This window comes from Rhinoderma darwinii, chromosome 9, assembly GCF_050947455.1.
Source record: "Rhinoderma darwinii isolate aRhiDar2 chromosome 9, aRhiDar2.hap1, whole genome shotgun sequence".
NCBI lineage: Eukaryota > Metazoa > Chordata > Amphibia > Anura > Rhinodermatidae > Rhinoderma > Rhinoderma darwinii.
The window spans coordinates 95,673,511-95,696,195 of NC_134695.1; the positions used below are offsets into that span (position 1 = coordinate 95,673,511).

At 43.2% G+C, this 22,685-nt stretch overlaps 2 protein-coding genes across 10 annotated transcripts in view; one reads left to right on the forward strand and one right to left on the reverse strand.

The window, feature by feature from the left end:
* The window catches only part of TERB1 (telomere repeat binding bouquet formation protein 1), a 34,731-nt gene extending 25,127 nt beyond the window's left edge, over positions 1-9,604 (forward strand). For 2 of the 8 annotated variants that reach the window (XM_075838624.1, XM_075838625.1), the window contains 4 exons: positions 2,526-2,588; positions 4,984-5,058; positions 5,945-6,027; positions 8,459-9,604. In XM_075838624.1, the coding sequence (XP_075694739.1) occupies positions 2,526-2,588; positions 4,984-5,058; positions 5,945-6,027; positions 8,459-8,668 (431 nt within the window). In that variant the 3' untranslated portion in view covers positions 8,669-9,604. Of the gene's footprint in view, positions 1-2,525; positions 2,632-4,983; positions 5,059-5,944; positions 6,028-8,458 lie in introns of those variants that run through there. The other 6 variants (XM_075838623.1, XM_075838622.1, XM_075838629.1 and 3 more) reach the window with 5 other exon arrangements.
* Positions 9,605-14,831: 5,227 nt separating this feature from the next.
* LOC142661254 (uncharacterized) lies at positions 14,832-20,874 on the reverse strand. 2 transcript variants are annotated; one of them, XM_075838630.1, is made up of 2 exons: positions 20,745-20,874; positions 14,832-17,013 (listed from the first exon to the last, which is right to left on the reverse strand). In XM_075838630.1, exon 2 carries the CDS (start codon positions 17,003-17,005, stop codon positions 15,221-15,223), a length of 1,785 nt encoding a protein of 594 aa, XP_075694745.1. In that variant the 5' UTR covers positions 17,006-17,013; positions 20,745-20,874; the 3' UTR covers positions 14,832-15,220. The 2 variants fall into 2 exon arrangements, with proteins under 2 accessions (XP_075694745.1, XP_075694747.1); XM_075838632.1 differs by lacking the exon at positions 20,745-20,874 and adding an exon at positions 19,693-19,715.
* Positions 20,875-22,685: the final 1,811 nt, after the last annotated feature.

The following is a 22,685-nucleotide window of genomic DNA, read 5'->3' on the forward strand; positions in this document are numbered from 1 at the left end:
ACACTTATATACATTATATGCGGGACACTTATATACATTATATGCGGGGCACTTATATACATTATATGCGGGACACTTATATACATTATATACGGGACACTTATATACATTATATGCGGGACACTTATATACATTATATGCAGGGCACTTCTATACATTATATGCGGGACACTTCTATACATTATATGCGGGACACTTATATACATTATATGCGGGACACTTATATACATTATATGCAGGGCACTTCTATACATTATATGCGGGACACTTCTATACATTATATGCGGGACACTTATATACATTATATGCGGGACACTTATATACATTATATGCGGGACACTTATATACATTATATGCGGGACACTTATATACATTATATGCGGGACACTTATATACATTATATGCGGGACACTTATATACATTATATGCGGGACATTTATATACATTATATGCGGGACACTTATATACATTATATGCGGGACACTTATATACATTATATGCGGGACACTTATATACATTATATGCGGGACACTTATATACATTATGTGCGGGGCACTTATATACATTATGTGCGGGACACTTATATACATTATGTGCGGGGCACTTATATACATTATATGCGGGACACTTATATACATTATATGCGGGACACTTATATACATTATATGCGGGACACTTATATACATTATATGCGGGACACTTATATACATTATATGCGGGACACTTATATACATTATATGCGGGACACTTATATACATTATATGCGGGACACTTATATACATTATGTGCGGGACACTTATATACATTATGTGCGGGACACTTATATACATTATGTGCGGGACACTTATATACATTATGTGCGGGACACTTCTATACATTATATGCGGGACACTTATATACATTATATGCGGGACACTTATATACATTATATGCGGGACACTTATATACATTATATGCGGGACACTTATATACATTATATGCGGGACACTTATATACATTATATGCGGGACACTTATATACATTATATGCGGGACACTTATATACATTATATGCGGGACACTTATATACATTATATGCGGGACACTTATATACATTATATGCGGGACACTTATATACATTATATGCGGGGCACTTATATACATTATATGCGGGACACTTATATACATTATATGCGGGACACTTATATACATTATATGCGGGACACTTATATACATTATATGCGGGACACTTATATACATTATATGCGGGACACTTATATACATTATATGCGGGACACTTATATACATTATATGCGGGACACTTATATACATTATATGCAGGACACTTATATACATTATATGCGGGACACTTATATACATTATGTGCAGGACACTTATATACATTATATGCAGGACACTTATATACATTATATGCGGGACACTTATATACATTATGTGCAGGACACTTATATACATTATATGCGGGACACTTCTTTCAGACGTAATTTGAGCCATTCTTCATTGAACTCAATGAAGCACAGCTCAAAATTTACGGCTGTCAGAGAAGCCTCGCAAAATGCGTGGAGGAGCATTTACGTGCGAAACGAGGCAGCTGTTTTCTCCTGAAAACAGTCTGTCTTTTCACACGTAAATGCCTGCTATCGTGTGCACATACCCTAACAGATTCACAGTGAATTTTATGGCGTCTACAATGTTGTGTGCAAATTATGATGTGGATTTTACTGCTGTTTCGATCTTTACTGTATTGAATAGGGTAGATAACCTGCCATGTCTCTCAATGGGAGTTCATCAACCAAAACAAAAAAATACATGGTAAAAAAGGCAACACAAACGCTCAGTGTTATCATGTGTAAGGGTATGTTCACACGTGCACGTCCGTTACGGCTGAAATCACGGAGCTGTTTTCAGGAGAAAACAGCTCCGGAATTTCAGACGTAATGGCAAGTGCAGGCGTTTTTCGCAGCGTCCATTACGGACGTGATTGGAGCTGTTTTTCCATGGAGTCAATGGAAAACGGCTCCAATTACATCCCAAGAAGTGACAGGCACTTCTTTGACGCGGGCGTCTTTTTTACGCGCCGTCATTTCACAGCGGTGCGTAAAAAAAATGACCGTCTGCACAGAACATCGTAAGACCCATTCTATTGAATGGGCAGATGTTTGCCGACGCTTTCAAGCAGTATTTTCGGCCGTAATTCCAGGCGTAAAACTCCTGAATTACGTCCGTAAATAGTGCGTGTGAACATACCGTTACATTGCAACAGGTAAGTGGTCGTCCACAGGCTGCTCCTACTGTCCTGTGTTATATTTGTTCATTATTGCATGCAGCTCCGAGACTAACCACATTGCTAACAGTTTTCTTTACAGCTGGGATACAGGACTCCGTTTTGTCTCGTTTGTTTGGGCTTTTGTTCTGAAGTTGCTCTAGCATTACATGATTGTCACTTATTAAGAAAAATGTCATGTATAAATGATCCATAACTATTCTGGACACCTATGGTAATAAATGTAAATGATATATTTACAGATACGCTGCTGACACCACTTAGAGGAGGAGGAGGAGACTTTCACCATAAAACAAGATCCAACCGTGAGCCATTCATAGCAACAACTCCGTTCTGGTTTATTACCACGTAAAAGTTTTATATATACTTTGTGGTCAGTTTATTATGGCCAGTAGGACTTTTTATGTACGTAGTTATTCTGCAGCGATCGCTCCATTCAGATCACTTGGAGGTATAATAAGGCAAAGGTGAAAGCACTCAGCAACTACCAAAGAGTTCAGTACCAGATGTAATGTGTAACGCCTCAAGCACATGATCGTGTTCGGTCCGTGATATACGGAGCGCATGTCAACTGCATTTCCCGATCCGAACACAGTTCAGGGTGCCGGGCTCCTAGCATCATAGATATGTATGACGCTGTCATTGCCTCCCCGCGAGGATATTGTCCTGTACTGAAAACATGTTGCAGTTCAGGACAGTATTCCCGCAGGGAGGCAGGGACACCTAGCGAAATACATAACTATAATGCTAGGAGCCCGGCTCCCGGAACTGTGTTCAGTCTACGAAATGCGTCCGACACGCGGACCGTATATCACGGACCGAATACGGTCGTGTGCATGAGGCCTAAGGCTTCGTTCACATCTATGTTGGGACTCCGTTGATGGGTTCCGTCAGAGCTTTCCATCAGGGGAACCCATGGACAGACTCCAAACTGAAACCGTTTGCATCACTATTGATTTCAATGGTGGCGGATCCGGTGCAAATGGTTTCCGTTTGTCACCGTTGTGTAAGGGTTCCGTCGTTTTGACGGAATGAATAGCGCAGTCGATGTGTGTTCTCACCAACTGTGAACGTTTGTGGGTGAAGCAGAAGAAAAACCGTTGCACTTGAGAACAGCAGTTGGTAAAGTTTTCAGAAGGTGGAGCATAAGACAACAGGGACTGAACACAATAGAGGAAAGTCAATCTGTCTACGCCAGTTTTCTGGCGTAGAAAAGCCGCAAAAGAGCCCAAAGTCATTTGGCCTTTTTACACCATCCTCGCCACTTTTGTGGAAAGAGGGCATGGCTTTAAAAAGGGGGCTTTAAAATGTATTATAATCTACGCTAGAAAATTGGCATACATTTAGGAAAGAAGTCTACGCGAGGCGAAGATTTCAGTCTGAGAGGTGTAGAAAGGTAGAGGCAAGTACTTGTGCCCGTACCTTGCTCCCCCGATCTGACTACCCCCTCCCTTTTCCACATCGGAGACCTTAAAAAAAATATATTAAAAAAATATATATATATTTATACTTACCTCACGGCCCTTCTTCTCTTATCCCCTCCGGCTCCCTCTTCATGCTGAGGCTCATTCAAGGTACTGATGCCGGGGAGTGACACAGCACTCGATGTCATCAATGCTGCCGTCGCATAGGTATTGACAATGTCTGGCGTCAGTACCTTGAATGAGTTGCGGGATGAAAAGGGAACCCGGAGGGGACCTAGTGGGTGAAGAGAAGAGGCGCGGTGAGGTAAGTATGTCTTTTTTTTTTTTTTTTCTGTGATGGGGGATGGATGGAGCCCAGCCGTTATGCCACATTTGTGCAGCAAGGCCAACTTAAAGATGCGATACATTTATTAAGAGGTGTTCGCCTATAAATAAATGTATCACATCCTAATCCAGCTAATTGGTTATTAAGACTGGCGTATGAAATGCCAGTCTTAATAAATCTGCCCCATTGTCTGTGCTGGTAAATGCCTATTTTATCCTGGAGCAGAATTGTATTCGAATTAGATTTGTACAGACAAATAGACGTACTAATAACAGATAATATGAATTATGGCTCAAATCAGAGTCTCTCAATGTACGGTACAATGCCGGATATTACAATGTAATAAAAAGTGGGCAAACAATGCATTAAGCTGGCCTCTGAGTTTATAATGCATCTAAGTGTCCTAGTAAGATGGCATCTTTTGTGACAATTTAGGCAACACTGCTTCTTATTGCTGCTAACATTGAAATCAATGAAATAACAAAGATAGATACCTGATCATTACTCTTCAGGTACCAGTAGGTGGCAGTATTTGACTAAAGTATCATTCTGCTCCCGCTACACCGCCAGCCTGCCTCTTCTGTGTATTTTACTGGTATTGTTGATTCCTTTTATCTCAGAGGAGGTCAACTCATGTATTCTCTGAACTTTATATGCAGATCTTAACTTTTCCAAAGGGCGGCATTAAAACCAAAGACTTCCCGGGTACAATAATAACAACAACTCATTATCAGGTTTTTATTATTGGCAACAAAATATCATATTTTATATTGAATTCTGGCAAAAGAAAAACCTAGATAACAATATAATTCTATTAAAACCACTTAGTGCTAGGTACATATGCCCGCCCATGTAGGAGAATATATAAACAGCTGTTTTTGAGATGTAGGTTGGCACCACGTGGTTCTTCTGGAGCTCATATAAGTAAAATCATGTATTTATACATTACAGGTTTCCTGCTGACCCCAATAAGAAAGGCAAATCAAAAAAGCAGCCAGTGTGAAAAAACAGCCTGTTCCCTGCAAGGTGAGATCAATACTGAACGGATAGCCACATGAAGTCGAAGGCCTCATGCACACGACCTAAGGGTTTTTACTGTCCGCAAATACGAATCCGACATACATAGCCGTCCAATCAGCGTCATACAGTTATTGTTCCAGCCCATTGTTAGTGTGATTGTGCAGTGACAGAAGCTGGGCTGGAACAATGAGTGTATGATGGTGATTGGTCACTGATTGGTCAGTGATTGGTCAGCGTCATACACTCCTCTGTACAATGCCCAGTTGGTAAAAAGTAAAAACACGCCCAGTTGGGCATTAATAAACTAATTAGCATAAATCTAAAATTGTTCATAACTTGCTCAAAAATGATAGTTTTTAAAAATAAAATCCACTGCTGTTATCTACATTACAGCGCCGATCAGATTATGTAAGAGACGGGGCACTTCTAATCTGGTGACAGAGCCTCTTTAAGCTCCACCCCTGAATATAGACCTGACCCCCCCCCCATAATGGCAGCTAGGGTGCCTCCATTAATTGTGCCAGACAGTTTAGGCCTTACAGGAATCAGCTATTGATATTTTCTCTGCAAAATTGTAAAAATGAATGAGTCACACACTGCCCGGCATTGCTGACTAGCACAACAGGCATGTCCGGATGGTGTGAAGGGACAGATCTATCAAAAAAACGACCGCAGTGGATGCCGCGCCATGACCATCTTTCCTTTTGTGTGTAATTGACTAAAGTTACTTTTGCTTATATCAGTGCAACTTAAGACAAGCAGTAGAAATAATTGAACAGTTTGGTGCCGTGCTGCCAACTCTTGACTCTCTTCAATCAATATCCACTGGATAAGCACCAAGAAAGATCCATAGTTGTTTTAATTGGATTTCTTCTTTCAATAATAAAATCAGGTTTAGAATCAAAATGCGATAGAGACTCACCTGCTAACAGACCAGGGATAATTCACAATCAGCCTCGTACTATGGAAGTTCAGGTACAGTACGTGTTTTATGCTTTACATATAGCGCAGTGTTCTTCAACCTTTGGCTATGAAGCCGTCATGATAATAACGTATGGGGACGAGCGATCGGAGTAACGACCGCTCGTCCCAATTCATAGCCCTGTGTGACAGGAGCAAACGAGCGCCGATCAACGACCTGTCTCGTTGGTCGGCTCTTGCTTCACCGGACAAAATCGGCCAGTGTAATAGGGGCTTTAGGCTACGTGCGCAAAAAACGGACCATATTTTCTGCATTTCATGTCCGTGTGCCTTCAGTCTATGTTGCGTATGGCATCCGTTTTTCACGTCGGTGCAAGCACTTCCGTTTTTTTTTTTTTTTATTTCTCTGCATTTATTTAGGAATTGATGCATGAAACATGGACAGCACACGAGTGTCTTCCGTGTGCTGTCCGTGTTTTTCACGCACCCATAGACTTCAATGGGCGATAAGATCCAATACACGGACCAATATAGGACATGCAATGAGTTCCACGCAACGGACAGTCGCTGCGTGAAAAATCACGCATGACTGAATAGTCCTATTGACTTGCATGGGTCCGTGCGCTGTCAGTTATTTCAACGGACAGCACACGGACGCAGAATACGGTCGTCGAAATGAGCTATTATAATGCTGCCGTTAAACCCAGTATCCCACACCCCATGCTACGCTTCCAAGAGACCCCCGTCATACATCATCGCAAGCACTCAGAGACAGGTGTTACCAGGGGTTAATACGTAGGTATTTTTGTTATTTTACGCAGAGGCTGTGTCTGGTGTTGCAGCTCAGCCTTATTTACTTAAATGGGGCTGAATTGCAGTACCATACACAACCTATGGACAAGAGTGGCGCTGTTTCTGGAAAAATATCTCTGGTATTGAACTACATTAAAGACAAACACTTATTCGATGATCCTCTTTTCAAAACCCATTCTGTCATACATTATAATCACAAGAGAATTTATATGAGAGGAAAACAAATACAGGGTCCTATATGAAGAGTGTGGGGATAGGAGGGATTACACTGGAGGTTGGACATAGTAATATGCTGCTGGTCAGGATTACCAGTCACACCAGGGGGCAGCTAGGTGGTGACAGTACCCAGCTGGTCAAAGTATACAAAGTCAGCAGGCCTGTCTGGCTCCTAGATGCTAAAGCTGGGGGCAGATGTGTCTTGTTTCCTCTGAAAGGACCTGCTCCAATATATGCACCTCACAAGGGAAAGAGGGGCGTATCAATGCACTCTTAGGCTAGAATCAGACGGGCGTTGCGCATATCGGACGCGATAACGGCCGTTTTTCACGTCCGAGGTGCATCCGCCTCTATGGAGGGATGCGTGAAGCGTGAAAAAAAAATAGGACGTCTATTTTCTCACGGATCCTTCACACGGTCCATTGAAACAACGGCCACATTGAATTATATAGGTCCGTGTGACGGCCGTTTAACACGTTCGTGTGAATAAGGCCTTAAAGGAACACTGATCCCATGACATATATTATCTCATACCCTCCAGAAACACGTATGTACATAAGTGTGATGGACGTCAGCAGCTCGGCTTGTAACCATTACCAGATTGACATCTCAGGAGCCTTCTCCACCATATTGAATGCCTGATCCTGTGTTAGAGCGATTGAACGATTGTCCCCAAGCTGTGACTCCCCAGGAAAAAATACACTGACCGCTGAAGGGCATGCTGGGAGTTGTAGTATCGCAATAGCTGGCGAACCACAGCTTGTAGACCTCCGCTCTAGAACATACAGGTGAACTAGGAAGAATGTGGTCAGCCTGAGCGGTGTGAACGAAGCCTTATACTACTCATTGTCTGAGCTTTCTGTCAGGGGAACCCATGAACGGGACTCTGACTGAAACGAACGGAAACCATAGGTTTCCGTTGGCATCACCATTGATTACAATGGTGATGGATCCGGTGCAAATAGTTTCCGTTTGTCTCAGTTGTGCAAGGGTTCCGCCGTTTTGACGGAATGAATAGCGCAGTCGACTATGGTAGTTGTACATCCCTTTGATTGTCACACATGGGGGATCTAGATCTTGTCCCAGATTGACTCCTTTATTTTAATGGTGTTACCACATGGCGTAACTTGGAGGGGGTAGACATGATTCACGTCTGTGCCGATTATTTACATTTGATGAAACCTAAATATTTGTGCAGTCCGACGGCTCTATATACAGATCACCAACTTCTCCTGCTCCAGACCTCAGCTGTGACTCATAAGGAGTCCTCCTGCTTCCCTGGATTTTATAATTTCTGTTTTTTTTTTCTGTAAATCACTAGCGTACAATCTAACTTTCCCGCTGTCAGGTTATGCTGGTAGTTGTAGTTTCCCAGCACTGCAGTTTGCAGACCATTGCAAGTGAATAGCATAAGAATATCTTTGTATTGTCTGACGTTAAGAATTCCTCTCTTTAGGACATGCACCCTCCCCGGAGTCCTGACCAAAGCCAACCTCAGAATGCAACACGCAAAGATTTCACCCAGAGAGAAATCGCAAATCTTCTGGACGGAGTGGAAAAGTTTGGGCGCCACTGGAACGCCATTTTGTGGTCATATCCTTTTCAGAAAGGCCGAAGAAATGTTGACTTGGCGAAAAAATACAAACAGTTACAGGGGCATCACTGACTCGTGCTATATAGCCTGTCCATACCTATGTCATATATTACATGAGATTAGATATAGCATGCACATAAATCGGGCTAGTCCAGATCCGCAGAATGGCGCATTTGTTTGTTTTTCTGCTTTATAAACGATGGCTGAAATATTTCTTCTACATGACCTTATATTCTCTAGATTTTCGCCAAATAATTCATATAGCAGCAGTGATTTTGTCTAGACGGTACGTTGCGCTGAGTAATAGACCATTAACGGTTTTCGTATAAATCATTACTCACAGGTTAAAAGCCAGTCACCCCTATATTTTATCGGTGAAGTCACTTACTGTAAAAGGCAATGACTGCGCAGAACAAAGTGTTGGACGTTCTCGTGCTGATCGCTCTATGTCCAAAGCAAAAAGACTCCGCATTGCCGTCATAAAGAGCACGTCCGACCGCCTAGAGCCGCCGTCACTAATGCTATTGCTGCAGATATCATACAAGCAAAGGGTTCAAGCAGGACCATGCGGGGTATTTACTGCAACCTGGGTCGGATTGGCATACCTGAGGATACACATTATGTGTCCACCATAAGCAGGGGGCTTATCACCTCTTGAGGGGGTTAATGCACAAATAACCTATTGATCATTATTGCTGAAATGGCCCCTGTGCAGTCATAACAACATAGTGAGCGATACAATTAAAGCGGATGTGTTAGCAGAACATAAGGCCCTATGTAAGGGCAGCATATTGGCTAATAGGAGCGATCAAAAAATACACGGGACTTCTAGTGAGGCGCTGTGCTGTGAGACCCTATGCTGTGTATCTGCATAGGGTGGGCAGGGGGGGGCGCTCTCATCATGAATATACCAGGCTCATAACTATGAGTCCGGTGTATTCTTTGATCGCTCCTATTAGCTAAACAGCACAATATTTTTTGAGCCGTTCTGGCTAATAGGAAAACGTAGCAGACCCTGTAATATGCTGCCTTAAGCCGGATTCACACGAGCGTGTTCTGTCCAGGATATACAGTCCGTATGTCGGCCGCAAGTCCCGGACCGAACACAGTGCAGGGAGCCGCGCTCCTAGCATCATAGTTATGTACGACACTAGGAGTCCCTGCGGGAAAACTGTCCCGCACTGTAATCATGTTTTCAGTACGGGACAGTAGTTCCGCGGGGGGGGCAGGGACTCCGGGCGGCATATATAACTATGATGCTAGGAGTCCGGCTCCCTGCAGTGTGTTCGGTCCGGGAAATACAGCTGACATATGGACCGTATATCACGGACCGTGCACGCTCGTGTGACTCCGGCTTTAGGGCAGCAAATTCAGGTGACAAATCCCCAAGATCACACACGTAATTTTAAAGCAGTTTTTAGCTAAATTGTTTTAGCCAAACCCAGAAGTGAATCTAAAGGAATGACGCATCTCTTTTCTTTTGTACCCACTCCTGTGTTTGGCTAAAAAAAACTGAGCCAAAAACTGCATCAAAAAATGCATGTGTGATCCTGACCCAAAAGAGGGCATATACTTGTTCTGCATAGCTGGATGATGGGTTGTCAGAATATTTTTTTCTGTTGGGCCCAAACTACTCCAGTCTGACACTGCCTGCAGCGACTATATCAATGCAGTATATGCTCATTCAGATGGCCGTATTTTTAGGCCCATGCACTTTTTGCATATTTCTTGAAAAAGAAAGGCGCACATTTAAATGGAGAATTAATGGGAGATCGGTTTGCATGTGTTTACAGGTGGAGCAGTTGCCCATGGAGACTGGATTACAGCTCATTTCTCTGAATCCCTTTGGAAATAAAAGCCATAACGGGTCTGGGTTGTTTTGGGCAATTACAGTACTTTGATAAATCTCCCCCAATATATTCTGCGCTGCTGCTGCAGTCTTATTACAACACGATCACTTTGAAAAGAGATTGAATCCTAAGAGGAATTGCTCATAATGCATTATTAATACTAACCCATTATGATACTATTCCATCCTAGCACTTGGCACGGTATAGCCTATGCCACAAATGTTAAAATGTCTTATAAGAAAACCACCTTGTCTAAAGACAACCACCTCGGTGATCATTTGATCGCCTCAGGTCTGGCTCCTTCAACCCCTGGCAATCAATTGAGACCAATGCAACTAGGTCCTGGTCTGGCACCGTGATGCACTCACTGTGTTAGGGCTCTGAATTCAAAGATCTCCTAGCCTGTCCAGGTTTATATGGGTTAGGGGCACTTTCCTTCACATCTGTTGGGGGGCACACGCGCGTGGGGGAATCGAAGCAATAGCTTCTCTAGACATCAGAAAGGCATTTGTCACTTCAGACCCCTGGACCAACTACCTAAGGAGCCCACACTACAGAAGCTACTGTCCGATACCTATTTAAAGCTCGGCAAAAGTTATTTAAAGGAATTTTCCAGTTCCAGCAAATAAATGTTATTTTTTTATATAATTAGAAGTTATGCAATATTCCAATATATTTTCTGTATTCATTTCTCACGGTTTTCTAGATCTCTGCTTGTTGTTATTCAGTAGGAACATTCATTATTTACTTCCAGTGGATAAAATTCTGTCCATAGTCATGGGATGGACACACAGGTGCTGGGATCGTTACATGGTCATGTGATGGACAAACAGGTGCTGGGATCGTTACATGGTCATGGGATGAATGTACAGGTGCTGGGATCGTTACATGGTCATGTGATGGACACACAGGTGCTGGGATCGTTACATGGTCATGGGATGGACGTACAGGTGCTGGGATCGTTACATGGTCATGGGATGAATGTACAGGTGCTGGGATCGTTACATGGTCATGTGATGGACACACAGGTGCTGGGATCGTTACATGGTCATGGGATGGACGTACAGGTGCTGAGATCGTTACATGGTCATGGGATGGACACAGGTGCTGGTATCGTTACATGGTCATGTGATGGACACAGGTGCTGGTATCGTTACATGGTCATGTGATGGACACAGGTGCTGGGATCGTTACATAGTCATGTGATGGACACAGGTGCTGGTTTCATTACATGGTCATGTGATGGACACACAGGTGCTGGGATCGTTACATGGTCATGGGATGGATACAGGTGCTGGGATCGTTACATGGTCATGAGATGGACACAGGTGCTGGGATCGTTACATGGTCATGTGATGGACACAGGTGCTGGTTTCATTACATGGTCATGTGATGGACGCACAGGTGCTGGGATCGTTACACGGTCATGTGGTGGACACAGGTGCTGGGATCGTTACAAGACACAGCTCTAATACACATACTGTAACTATTATGATCCGTTCACCAGTGACCAGCCCCAGGTCACATGAGGAAGAGTCATGCTGTCATGACGAAAGACTGCCACTAGACTTCTGGTCCCCCGCCAGCGCCAAAAAACGATGAAAATCTCATAATCAGCACGATTATGAGACTGGACTGGAATGTATATTAGTGAGTTCTCATATGCTGTAGTGACTACACAGATAATAATTTTCAGTCCCCACGTAACCCCTTTAATTATACCAAAAAATATAAATTAGCCAAAACCGGACAACTCCTTAAATATATACATAGGCAGAATTGTCTAAACTTCAACGGATCCTATTCATCAGCATAATAATTTATTAAACAGGAACTAAACCTTATTTTTCTTCTTCCTCGTATGCATTATGTAAATGTTTATGGTTAGCGGGATCAACATTATAGGATTTTAGTCCAGCTCTTATGAAGGCGTTTGACAGACCGCCAGGTTACGCTTCCTTTTGTTCTTTTGTTCTCTCCAGGGTCTCTTCCCTCCGACGTCTTTGGCCAGTCTTTCAAAAGCATGAAATTGCTCTTACAGTGTAATGGCTTGATGGGATAACCCCTTCATAATGTACTAGGCTGGAGGGGGAGGGGTATGGTCAAGCAAAAGTATTAAGAACATTGTAGGTCTGGACAGAGCAAATCAATATGGAATGAGGAGGATGCTATACTGCCAAAATTTGCTATCAAGAGTACAGCTAAACTACCCGGGATACTACGCTAGAGCTTCAAATAATTAGGAAAAAGTCACATTATGCCTCTCATGTAGCCATACAACACTAGCCCAAGGCCAGTTTCAGCACGCCATAACATGGCTGCAAGATCCGGAACCCCCACGATTTCTATTGAATCAAACTTTGATTACTATAAAACACTGTAGAGAGCACAGTTCACCATGCAGATCCGGGGGTTGTGTCCATAAGGCGGACGCTACAACGCGGCCGTATTACGGGCCGAGACTAACCTAAGGCCTCATACAGAAAGCGGAGCCATGTGCAGAAGGCTTTACAGTAGCACATTGCATCTTCTGCAGATCTGTGCTGTATTAAATCTGGGGTTCAGTATGGTCCTATGCACCTCTATGGATGCCCCCAATACAGCTCTGTACACCAGAGGGTCATTCCCTCTTATGAAGTGATGTCATATCGCTAGGATATGCCATCACTTTGTGATCGGTAGGGGTCTCACCAATCAATCCTGGGAATGAAAGGGTCACAGTGCCAAGTCTCCTTCACCATTTTTCTATGTACAGTGGTACCCATCACTTCATAAGATGGAATACCCCTTTAAAAACAGTTGTGTGCATGAGGCCTAACCGAAGAGTCAGTGTAGTGATATTAGGTCAGGACCCTATAATGAAGTGCTGCCTCACAACTGACCAATTTCTGGCTTCGGGTACGGTCTCACGTAGTGGCATCTGCATGCAGCCGAAAGCCTGCTTACTTGTGGCGGCCAACAGCCACACAATTTTGACGGTAATACCCAACAAAATCGTGAAGCCATTGCTCACAACAAGCAAAAGGGGTTGTGGACTCCGCTGCATGCTACCATACTCTAAGGCCCCATGTACACGAACATGTTTTTTTTGCGGCCGCAATTCCCCCGCAAATCTGCGGATTAATTACGGGCCCATGCACATGACCGTGGTTTCCACGGTCTGTGCATTGCCCAGGAGCCTGGACTGCAGAACGATAGGACAGGTCTTATTATGGCCGTGTTTTGCATGTTTTTCCTCTTTATCAGAGTCTACAGTGTACCCATAAGAATACCAGATGCACCTCTGGTAAAATTTCTGGATGTTTTCAACACTGGAGATAAGTAGAAATCATGGAAACATGTTTTCTGAACGTCCCATTAGTAATCCCATTGAGAAACACTACAGCCAGCACCTCCCTAGCCTAAAATGTTGCCCGTGAGCAGCCAAGAGAACGTTTTAAACAGTAAGTCGATGAGGTTTAGACTGAGAACCCCCTTTGAACCCCTTAAAGAAATAGTGGTGTTTAATTTCACCAATTTCAAACCAGTTACATCAGTTTGTATGAAGCATTCCTGGTAGAACAATGGCTACATCTTTGACTGGAAAAGGATTTGAGTAGCAAAAAGACAAACCCCATAAAAGAGAAGTGTTGTCCACTTTAAGCGATCCCTACTTGTTAAAACCACCAACGATCAGCTGTAATCTGTAGGCAAACCTGGCAGTAAGTGGTCAGTTCTCTGCAGTGCCACCTCAGGGGAAACTAAGCATTACACATTCATATCAATGTGTGGTTTGTAGAATACAGGACAGGTCCTCCAGAGGAGACGCTCTTTGTAACCGCTCAACTCTGGCCAAGGATCTTGAACAAAGAACCCCCCCCCCCCTCTCTAAATCCATTTCCTAATAGGGTGTATCAAAATTGGTTTTCTAAACTAGACAACCCCTTTAAGTTGCACTATTTGGGCATGATAACCCATTGAGGGTATCCCTTTATCCTACCTCCATTTGTAAGAGCTGCATCAAGTACAGATTTTTTGCTCTGGAGAAACACATAAATGGACATCTCGGCTATAATTGTGGTGTTATGAACTTTCGGCAAAAGGGAGAGGTGGAGACGTTGCCGGATACTTTGGAAAAGGAGTGCAGCAACTTAATTGGTTGTCTTGGACAGCGCCTTCACCTTTCCACCAGTTTTCATAAGGCTCTGCCAAGGTCTATATTTTAGTGACAGATCTAGTTCACTTGGTTCGCTCACCTAGAAATATCGCTTTTCGTGTTTGCCCATAATTCGTTGTGTATAACCCAATATTCTGCACTAGAATAATCTCAAAACCTTATGTGGCCATCCCAAAAACACGCACTCACAGGAAGTAACCTTAAAATAAAATGGATCCACAGCATAAACTTAAATATGACATTTTATTTGTGGAAAACAATGTGAAGTTCATGCGTTAAGACATTTTGAACATCAGGTTAAGCTCACAAGAAATTTTTCATGGGCGTTGGTCACTTTTGTATTACATTTGGCCTTTTGGAACATCAAATAGAAAACATGAATATAAATACCACTCCTATTTAAGAGATTCAATTAATAAGTTAAGCTATAATAAATTTGGCAGAATCGTATGGTTGGAGTCACTAATAAAAGATTTGGTCGGGGCGTTTTGATTTTATTTCGCTTCCAAACGCTAAAATTTTCATGGAGGATTTGGTCACAGACAATGTATACAGTTCACCAGATTGTGGATGTTTTGCATCATTTTGCTCTTGAGCCAGCAATAAAACTTCATGCTTTTAGTCGTTGCATACTGCAATTTCATGACCTTCCCCTTGCCCGTTCATCTCATGAAGGTCCTTGTCACATCCATTTTCTAGATGCACCTTCACTTCTTCTTTCAGAGGTAAGCCATTACCGACACCATGCTTGTCAACGATAAGCGGTGCAGATGGTTCATTTGGGAGTTCTTCAGCAGGCATTTTGTGGTTTTCAGCTCTATCTTCAGAATTTTTACCTGGAGTTGCATCATGGACGGTGGTCTCTTCAGAGGCGGCTTGGTCATTCTCATTCTTTGATGAGTCCACAGAAACCTCTCCTGTATCTTTACAATCTTTCTCCCCCTCTAGACTTCCATGCTCTGTTGGTGGTTTATCACGGACCCTTTCTTCTTCCTTATCTTCCTTTTGTATTTCCTTATCCTCGGCTTCCTGCTCTGTGGAGACCGTGTCCTGGACTTTAGTTTCCTGTATTTCTTCCACAGCTTGCTCAGTGGGGTCATTTTGGGCACCAGTAACATCCTGATCAGGGTTTTTTTTCTCAGTAGGTGCAGATTCAGTAGTAGCCGCTTGGGTTTCTACTGATTCTTTGGCCTGGTCACCATTACCTAAAGTTTCATGATTCTTAACATTTTCTTCAACTGGAACAGTTGAGTCAGGCACTTCATTTGGTGGCTGTGGTTGGGGTAGAGATTCTGTCTCTTGTTTAGTTTCACTTAATTGTTCAGGCTCAGGACAAGGCACCGGCTCAGCACTCGCCACAGGTTCTACACGCTCAACTTCTGGGACAGGAGCTACAGGCTCTACAGAAACCTTTGACTCCAGAGACTCCGTCCCAGGTTCTGGTTCAAGATCCGGTTCAGGCTTTATCACCTCTATAGTTGGTACAGTTTCTAGCAAGATGACTGTTGGTTTTGCTTCTGCTACTTTCTTGGCAGGCTCTGGCTCCACTGCCTGGTTGGCAGGCTCTCGTTCAGCTACCTTCTTGGCAGGCTCAGCCGGTTCAACTACTGGTGCAGAAAGTGGCTCCTGCAATACATGATCTGCCGAAACAGTTATCAAGACTAAAGGCTCCACCATTTCCAGCAATTTACTTGTCTCCTTCACAGAATCTGCTACTGGTGTTGGTTCTATTGTCACTTGCTCTGAAATGTGCTTGGTTGGCGGCACTGGAGTTTGTTCTTTCTCCATCTTTTCTACCTCCACCTTAGTCTCTGGATCAGGTACTGGTTTTGCTACATCATTCTGTTCTGGTACAGGAGCCGAGGATTCGGGCACAGACTGGTTTGGCCGTTTAGGCTCGGAACTTTCTCGTTCCGTTACGTGCTTGGGTTCCTGAGCAGATTCTGGTTTAGCCACCAACTCTTTTTCCATGTCGGTTTGTGGTTTTTCCTCAGGTTGACTATTCATTTCTTTTGCACCTTCCGACGCAGTCTCCGGAGATGTATTTGAACTCTTAGTATGTTCAGGCTGGTCTTGCTCTGGGTTTGGTTTATCCACCTTTTGTTCAGCACTAGATTTGCCTTCAGACTTTTGGTCTTTATTTAAATCATCGTCTTTGGTAGTTTCACCAGATGTAACCTCAGTGCTGTTCGTTTTTTCTGCTTGGACTTTCTGTTCCTCACTTGTACCATTGTTCAGAGTCTGGTCGGTTGAGGGTTTTTCTCCATTTGGTTCTGCTGCATCTTTTTGTCCCGCCTGAGTCTCGGTTTCTTTTTGTTCAACCTCAGTTGTTTCGGTAGACTCTCCATCTTTGCCAGCACCAAGGCAATAGCCCTTCTTCTTCTTACTCAATTTTGCCCCCATTGTTATTACTGCAAAGACAAGAAACGAAAAGTGTCAGACAATTATTAGCTTAATATACAAGTAGCCCTATCAACCTCTTCCCAACATAAATCATTACTTTGAAAGAGCCTGGCAGCCAATGTAGTCTTGGCTTAGGAACCACAATTGGTCAATAGCCAAATGCATCCCTCAAGGTGCCACAAAGGACGAGTGAGGAAGTCCCATAAATGGAAGCACCCATTACTGTAACCCACTCATTACTTTCCTTAATGAGCCATAAACTTTGACAGATGGCCAGGTTTTCTCCCATACGCAGAGGGGGAAAAATAAGCTGAACTGGGACTGCGCTTCTTGGATTCTTCCTTAATTGCCTGGCAGATTGGCCATCGTCTTCTCTTGATGTTTATCATCATACAAAGTTCTTATCCAGTTCTATAGATCCCATTAAAGCGTACCCATTGTCTGCACGTAGTGGACACGCAAGTCCACTAGTACTTTACAATGGTCCCGTTTATAACCATTTCCCAACATCTATGACATTCAATGACTGCCTTCTATTTAGTCACAGTTTCCAACATTTTTTTAAAAAAAATCTTCAGAGGGAGAAAAGGGCTTTGTTGTTGAGCCGGCGTTATAGCTATAGTGGGCAATACAGGAGGACCACACAGCACTACATGGTCTCCATCATAAAAAGGTTATTAAAAACACTTTGCAGTAAGGAGTTTGTGGCTTTCTTTAAGTTCATACATTTCACCAGACAAAGCAAAGTGTGAACAGGGCCTAATGGTCATCTGCAGTACAGCCCCTACCACCAATTTAGATAGCATCATGGTTTGGGACTATGGAAGCGGGTGATGAGTTTCTCCAGTCAAATACAGTGTAAAGGACATTGCGGAGTTAAGTAGAATTATGAACATTGCGCCTGCTTGGCTACTGATCCAATATTAGTCTATTTTAGGGTACAGGCAGTCATACAGCTGCCTGTACGGAGTGCATGAAGATGCCACCCTCTTGTATGGCCACCTACTAACTGTAGAAGACTGATCTAGGGTATTGGCAAAGGCACAAACCACCCGCTTCCAATGACCTGGAACAATTATATCTACACCTTTTGCATATTACATGGCTTTCAAGTCAAATATATACAAATGGAGAAAATAAATTAACCCTATTGCTGAATTTTACACATGGGAGTCAATCACATGGAAAGGGGCCAAGCTGTAATACCCAAGACAGCCCATGGACAGTAGTGGCCATGGTTTTCAAATTTTTAACATGTCAGGGCAGAAGTGTAACATTTGTATTGACCGCTGTAGTTAATGGTAATATATACAAAATTACTAAACATAACCTATAGGAAGAAAATCAACAGAACATATGCTGCATTATAACGGACCATCCACTAGATTTAATATTAATACTTAGGCACCCAACATCGAAGTAAAAACGTCTGGACATATGGTCATGGTGGTTACCAGGTACATCTTTGTTTCCAGCCACATAGAGACCACGTCCATATTCCCAAGATGGCTACATCCGCCACTCCATACAAGAATGAATGACAGCGATCACAATTCTACGTAAACACAACATGGCAGCCACAGTATTGCACCAGGTGCAACAACTTTTGCAATAGTCACACCCCAGTGAGAGGTTGGGACAACGGGGGAGGGAGTAGAGCGCATTGCACAACCTGTACAGCATCTGTCTAGTTCAGGCCAAAACAGAACGGAGCTCGGGGACCGTCATCAAGAGGGATCACAAATCCCTACGGTTATAAGAAAAATGGAGTTAAGGTTCACGTAAGAAAAACATACAACCGTCCTGCGGTCCTGGTCTGGTCTATATTCCCTCTAACGTTCCTCTGCCATGTGGTAACTGGTCCCTGCAGTCACCATAGGGATCGACCACACATCTGAGCTCCAGGCTTTTCCTTTCAAGACAAGACAGATGGCGCGATTGGGCATTGCCGGATATGCACAGCGATCAAGTGGATTGATGCCAGGAGCTGGTAACCGGCTCCTCACAGCCCAGATCACTTAGTCTTAATACGAAATTCAGCCAAACATAATATTTGAGCTAAGTGAACGCATTTAGACCATATCCGCATGGCACATTAAAAGGAGTACACAGTCATAGAAAAACGCATGACGATACCGGCTAAAACATGCAACAAAAAGTCTTTGCACCCCCAACGGGTTCCCCTACCACTAAACCACATGCAAGAAAAGTCTTCAAATATCACGTACATCTACCTCGTGGCCTAATAGTTATTTGAGACCTGAAGTAAAATACATACAGTAAGAGGGTCAAAAAGGATTCCACTGAACCAACCTCCCCTCCCCCACATACAGCAGTTCAGCCATTTTGGATGGTCAGTCATTGGCTACTCCAATTACATAGACTATAATAAATCACGTATCATCTCCAGATATTGGGGGGGGGGGGGGGGGGGCACCATCTAATGAAAAATTATAATCTCAGGTGAAAATGGAACATAAAAACACATGCATCATAAGGAAGTCCCCCTCCCACCTCTCTTCCCGGTATGAGCCGTCTAGCAGATACAAAAATACCAAAATTTGATACATTGTAGACAAACGTTGGAGAAAAAAAGTCTTGGTCATGCAAAATAACATCTTTCTAGGGCTACAAGTATCACTTGCCACAATTGCATCTATAGTAACTACTCCACCGATCATCAATACCTTGTCCAGAGCACCCAAATAATGCTGCTTGTGGCTCCAGCTCAATTTTTAAATGCCTCAATTGACACAGCTGATAAAAGCTTTGGGAGGATATTAACCATGTGTGCGCCGTAAAGGCTCAGCCCAAAAAGATGACAGTCATTAAAGGGCCCTTCCAGCAGAGCATGGGTTAAAGCCCAGAACAATAGAGATTGGGCTATTCCCATGGCAAATGTGCATTGCTTAACCCTTTCTCCGCCATTGTAGGGTGGAGACCCAGCCAGAGCCTTAAAAAGGTTAAGATCTATTGTTACAAGCAGATGGAGAAAAATCGGATGTACCAGATGCAAATTGATTTAATTACAATTATTAGATACGGGGGAGTTAATTGTAGGATTTCGGAGATTATCACGGATGGCGTCTGATGTATGACTTACGAGAAGAAAAAAGGAATTTCAGATAGATAATAGTCCCTCAAAAATGGGTTGACAGCCAGAGAACCCAATTGAATCCGCAGCTGCAGTGATTTAACCCTTCAGATCTTGTGTTGTAATTACCCGTAAGATGCCCATTACCACCGTGCCCTGGTATAGGATCCTGGGTTATTCATAGAATTTCACTAGAACTACAACATGAAGGAGTTTTGGCTGCAGAGCTGACACTTTAGAGGCACGTGATATGCCGCAGAGGTAGAAGTGTTGACAATCTTGCAACAATTGGCTAGAAGGGGTGACAGATATAATATTAGTACTACAGGTAATAGGAAAAAAATATATAGAAAAATTCTACACATTTTTTTGTCCTATTCCTGATGGGATGCAGCATCTATGGGAATGCAGGTTACATGTTAGTATTTTGTATAGGGGCTGCTCCTTGGCCATAGATCTCTAGGAGCGATGGGATTGCTGCAGTCAGCTTTGCAGTAGGGTCTACAGAACAAAGGATCTAGCTACAAGCACTATCTGCACATCTCCTATATGCCCACATGCTGCAAACCAGCTAGCCACATACCCGCCACCAGCTGCTGGGTGCCCAGCACCAGTCACACGTTCATCCAAAGCGGCATTACCTACCTGGTAGATGTATCCAAGCCTGGGAGTGAGAGATGCAGCAGAACCAGGAGTGGTTGGGTATGGACTGAGAGCAAGATGGAGAGTGACAGATGCTCCCCTCTCAGAGGTACAATCTGGTATTCACCATCCCCCTCCTCTCCTTGCCTTTTACACTCACTCCCCTCCCTACATCTGCTGTATTGAAGACCTCAAAAGCATAGAGAGAGAGTCTAGTGTCCTTTAGTCCATTTAAAGAGTCAACTAATCTGTATGTGTCACAGCTCCAGGGAATACACAAAATATATTTGGCTGTAGAAACAGATGTAGCAGAGCTGAGTTTTTTTTTTTTTTTTATTCTGGGACCCCTCTTCTTATTTTTGGGATGGGTTATCGGGTTCTTGACATAGGACTGCACGATGCAGCCTTAGACACTCAAATGGCAAATTCCACTCTGCTACATCTGTAAGTTGCTGATATTCTTTATATGGTTTATTGTTTCTTAGCACATACCGGTTTCCTTCCCATCATGTGACTCTATAATGTCACTGTATGAAAGTTTCTATTAGGGTAGCAGCGTAGGCGTTCAGGTAACCTCAAATAGTAGGAAATGTGAATTACTGAAAAAAGTCTCAGCATTTCTAGGGTTAGTACTGCTATACATCTGATTGATGCTATGGGTATATTCACACAGTGCAGCTTTTTGGTGCAGTTTTGAAGCCACAACAGGGATTTTGAGCATAAAGGGAGGGGGAGTATATAAAAAAAAAAAAACTTTTTTTTTTCTTTTAACCCTTAGGTCTTGTTCACACAGTGCAGATTTGCTGCAGATTTTACATGCATTTTTTAAGCCAAAACCAGAATTGGATCCAGGAGAGCCATTCCTGTTTTTGGCTTAAAAAAATAAATGTAAAATCTGCAGCTAATCTGCACTGTGGGAACCCAGTCTTATGCCTCATGCACACAACCGTATTGGTTTTGCGGTCCGCAAAAACACGGGTCCGTTATGGTCGATCTGACCGCAAAAAACCCTAGTTGTGCATCTGTGTGTCATCCGGACTCACGGATCCACAAAAATTCACTAGTATTGGTAAATCCGCAATTGTGGACCGTAAAATGACTTTGCGGTCTGGATTTACGGCCCCTGCACCGATCCGTGTAAATTCCAGTCATGTGAATGGGGCCATGGAAAAGAATGGTGTTTTGTTTTTTTCAACTTTACCAAAACAATATCTGTTTTCTATGGAAGTAGATCTGGAACATTGCAGAATTTACATAAAGAATCATCATCTTCAACCTAAACAACATAATAGTCCTTCTCAATGAATTAGAAGATCATCAAAAATGGTATTCATTTCAGTAATTCAATTAAAAAAGTGTCTCTCATATATTCTATAGATTCATTACACAGAGTGATCTATTTCCAGCATGTTTTTCTTGTAATGTTGATGATTATGGTAACTGTTAATGAAAACCCAAAATTTAGTGTCTCAGAAAATTAGAATATTATATAAGCACAATTTCAAAAATGATTTTTAATATTGAAATGTTGGCCTACTGAAAAGTATGTCCAGTATCTGCCCTCAATACTTGGTCGGTGCTCCGACTCTGCAAGAATTACTGCATCAATGCGGCGTGGCATGGAGGCGATCAGCCTGTGGCACTGCTGACGTGTTATCAATGCGACATGGCATGGAGGCGATCAGCCTGTGCACTGCTGAGGTGTTATCAATGCGGCATGGCATGGAGGCGATCAGCCTGTGCACTGCTGAGGTGTTATCAATGCGGCATGGCATGGAGGCGATCAGCCTGTGGCACTGCTGAGGTGTTATCAATGTGGCGTGGCATGGAGGCGATCAGCCTGTGGCACTGCTGAGGTGTTATCAATGTGGTGTGGCATGGAGGCGATCAGCCTGTGGCACTGCAGAGGTGGTATCAATGCGGCGTGGCATGGAGGCGATCAGC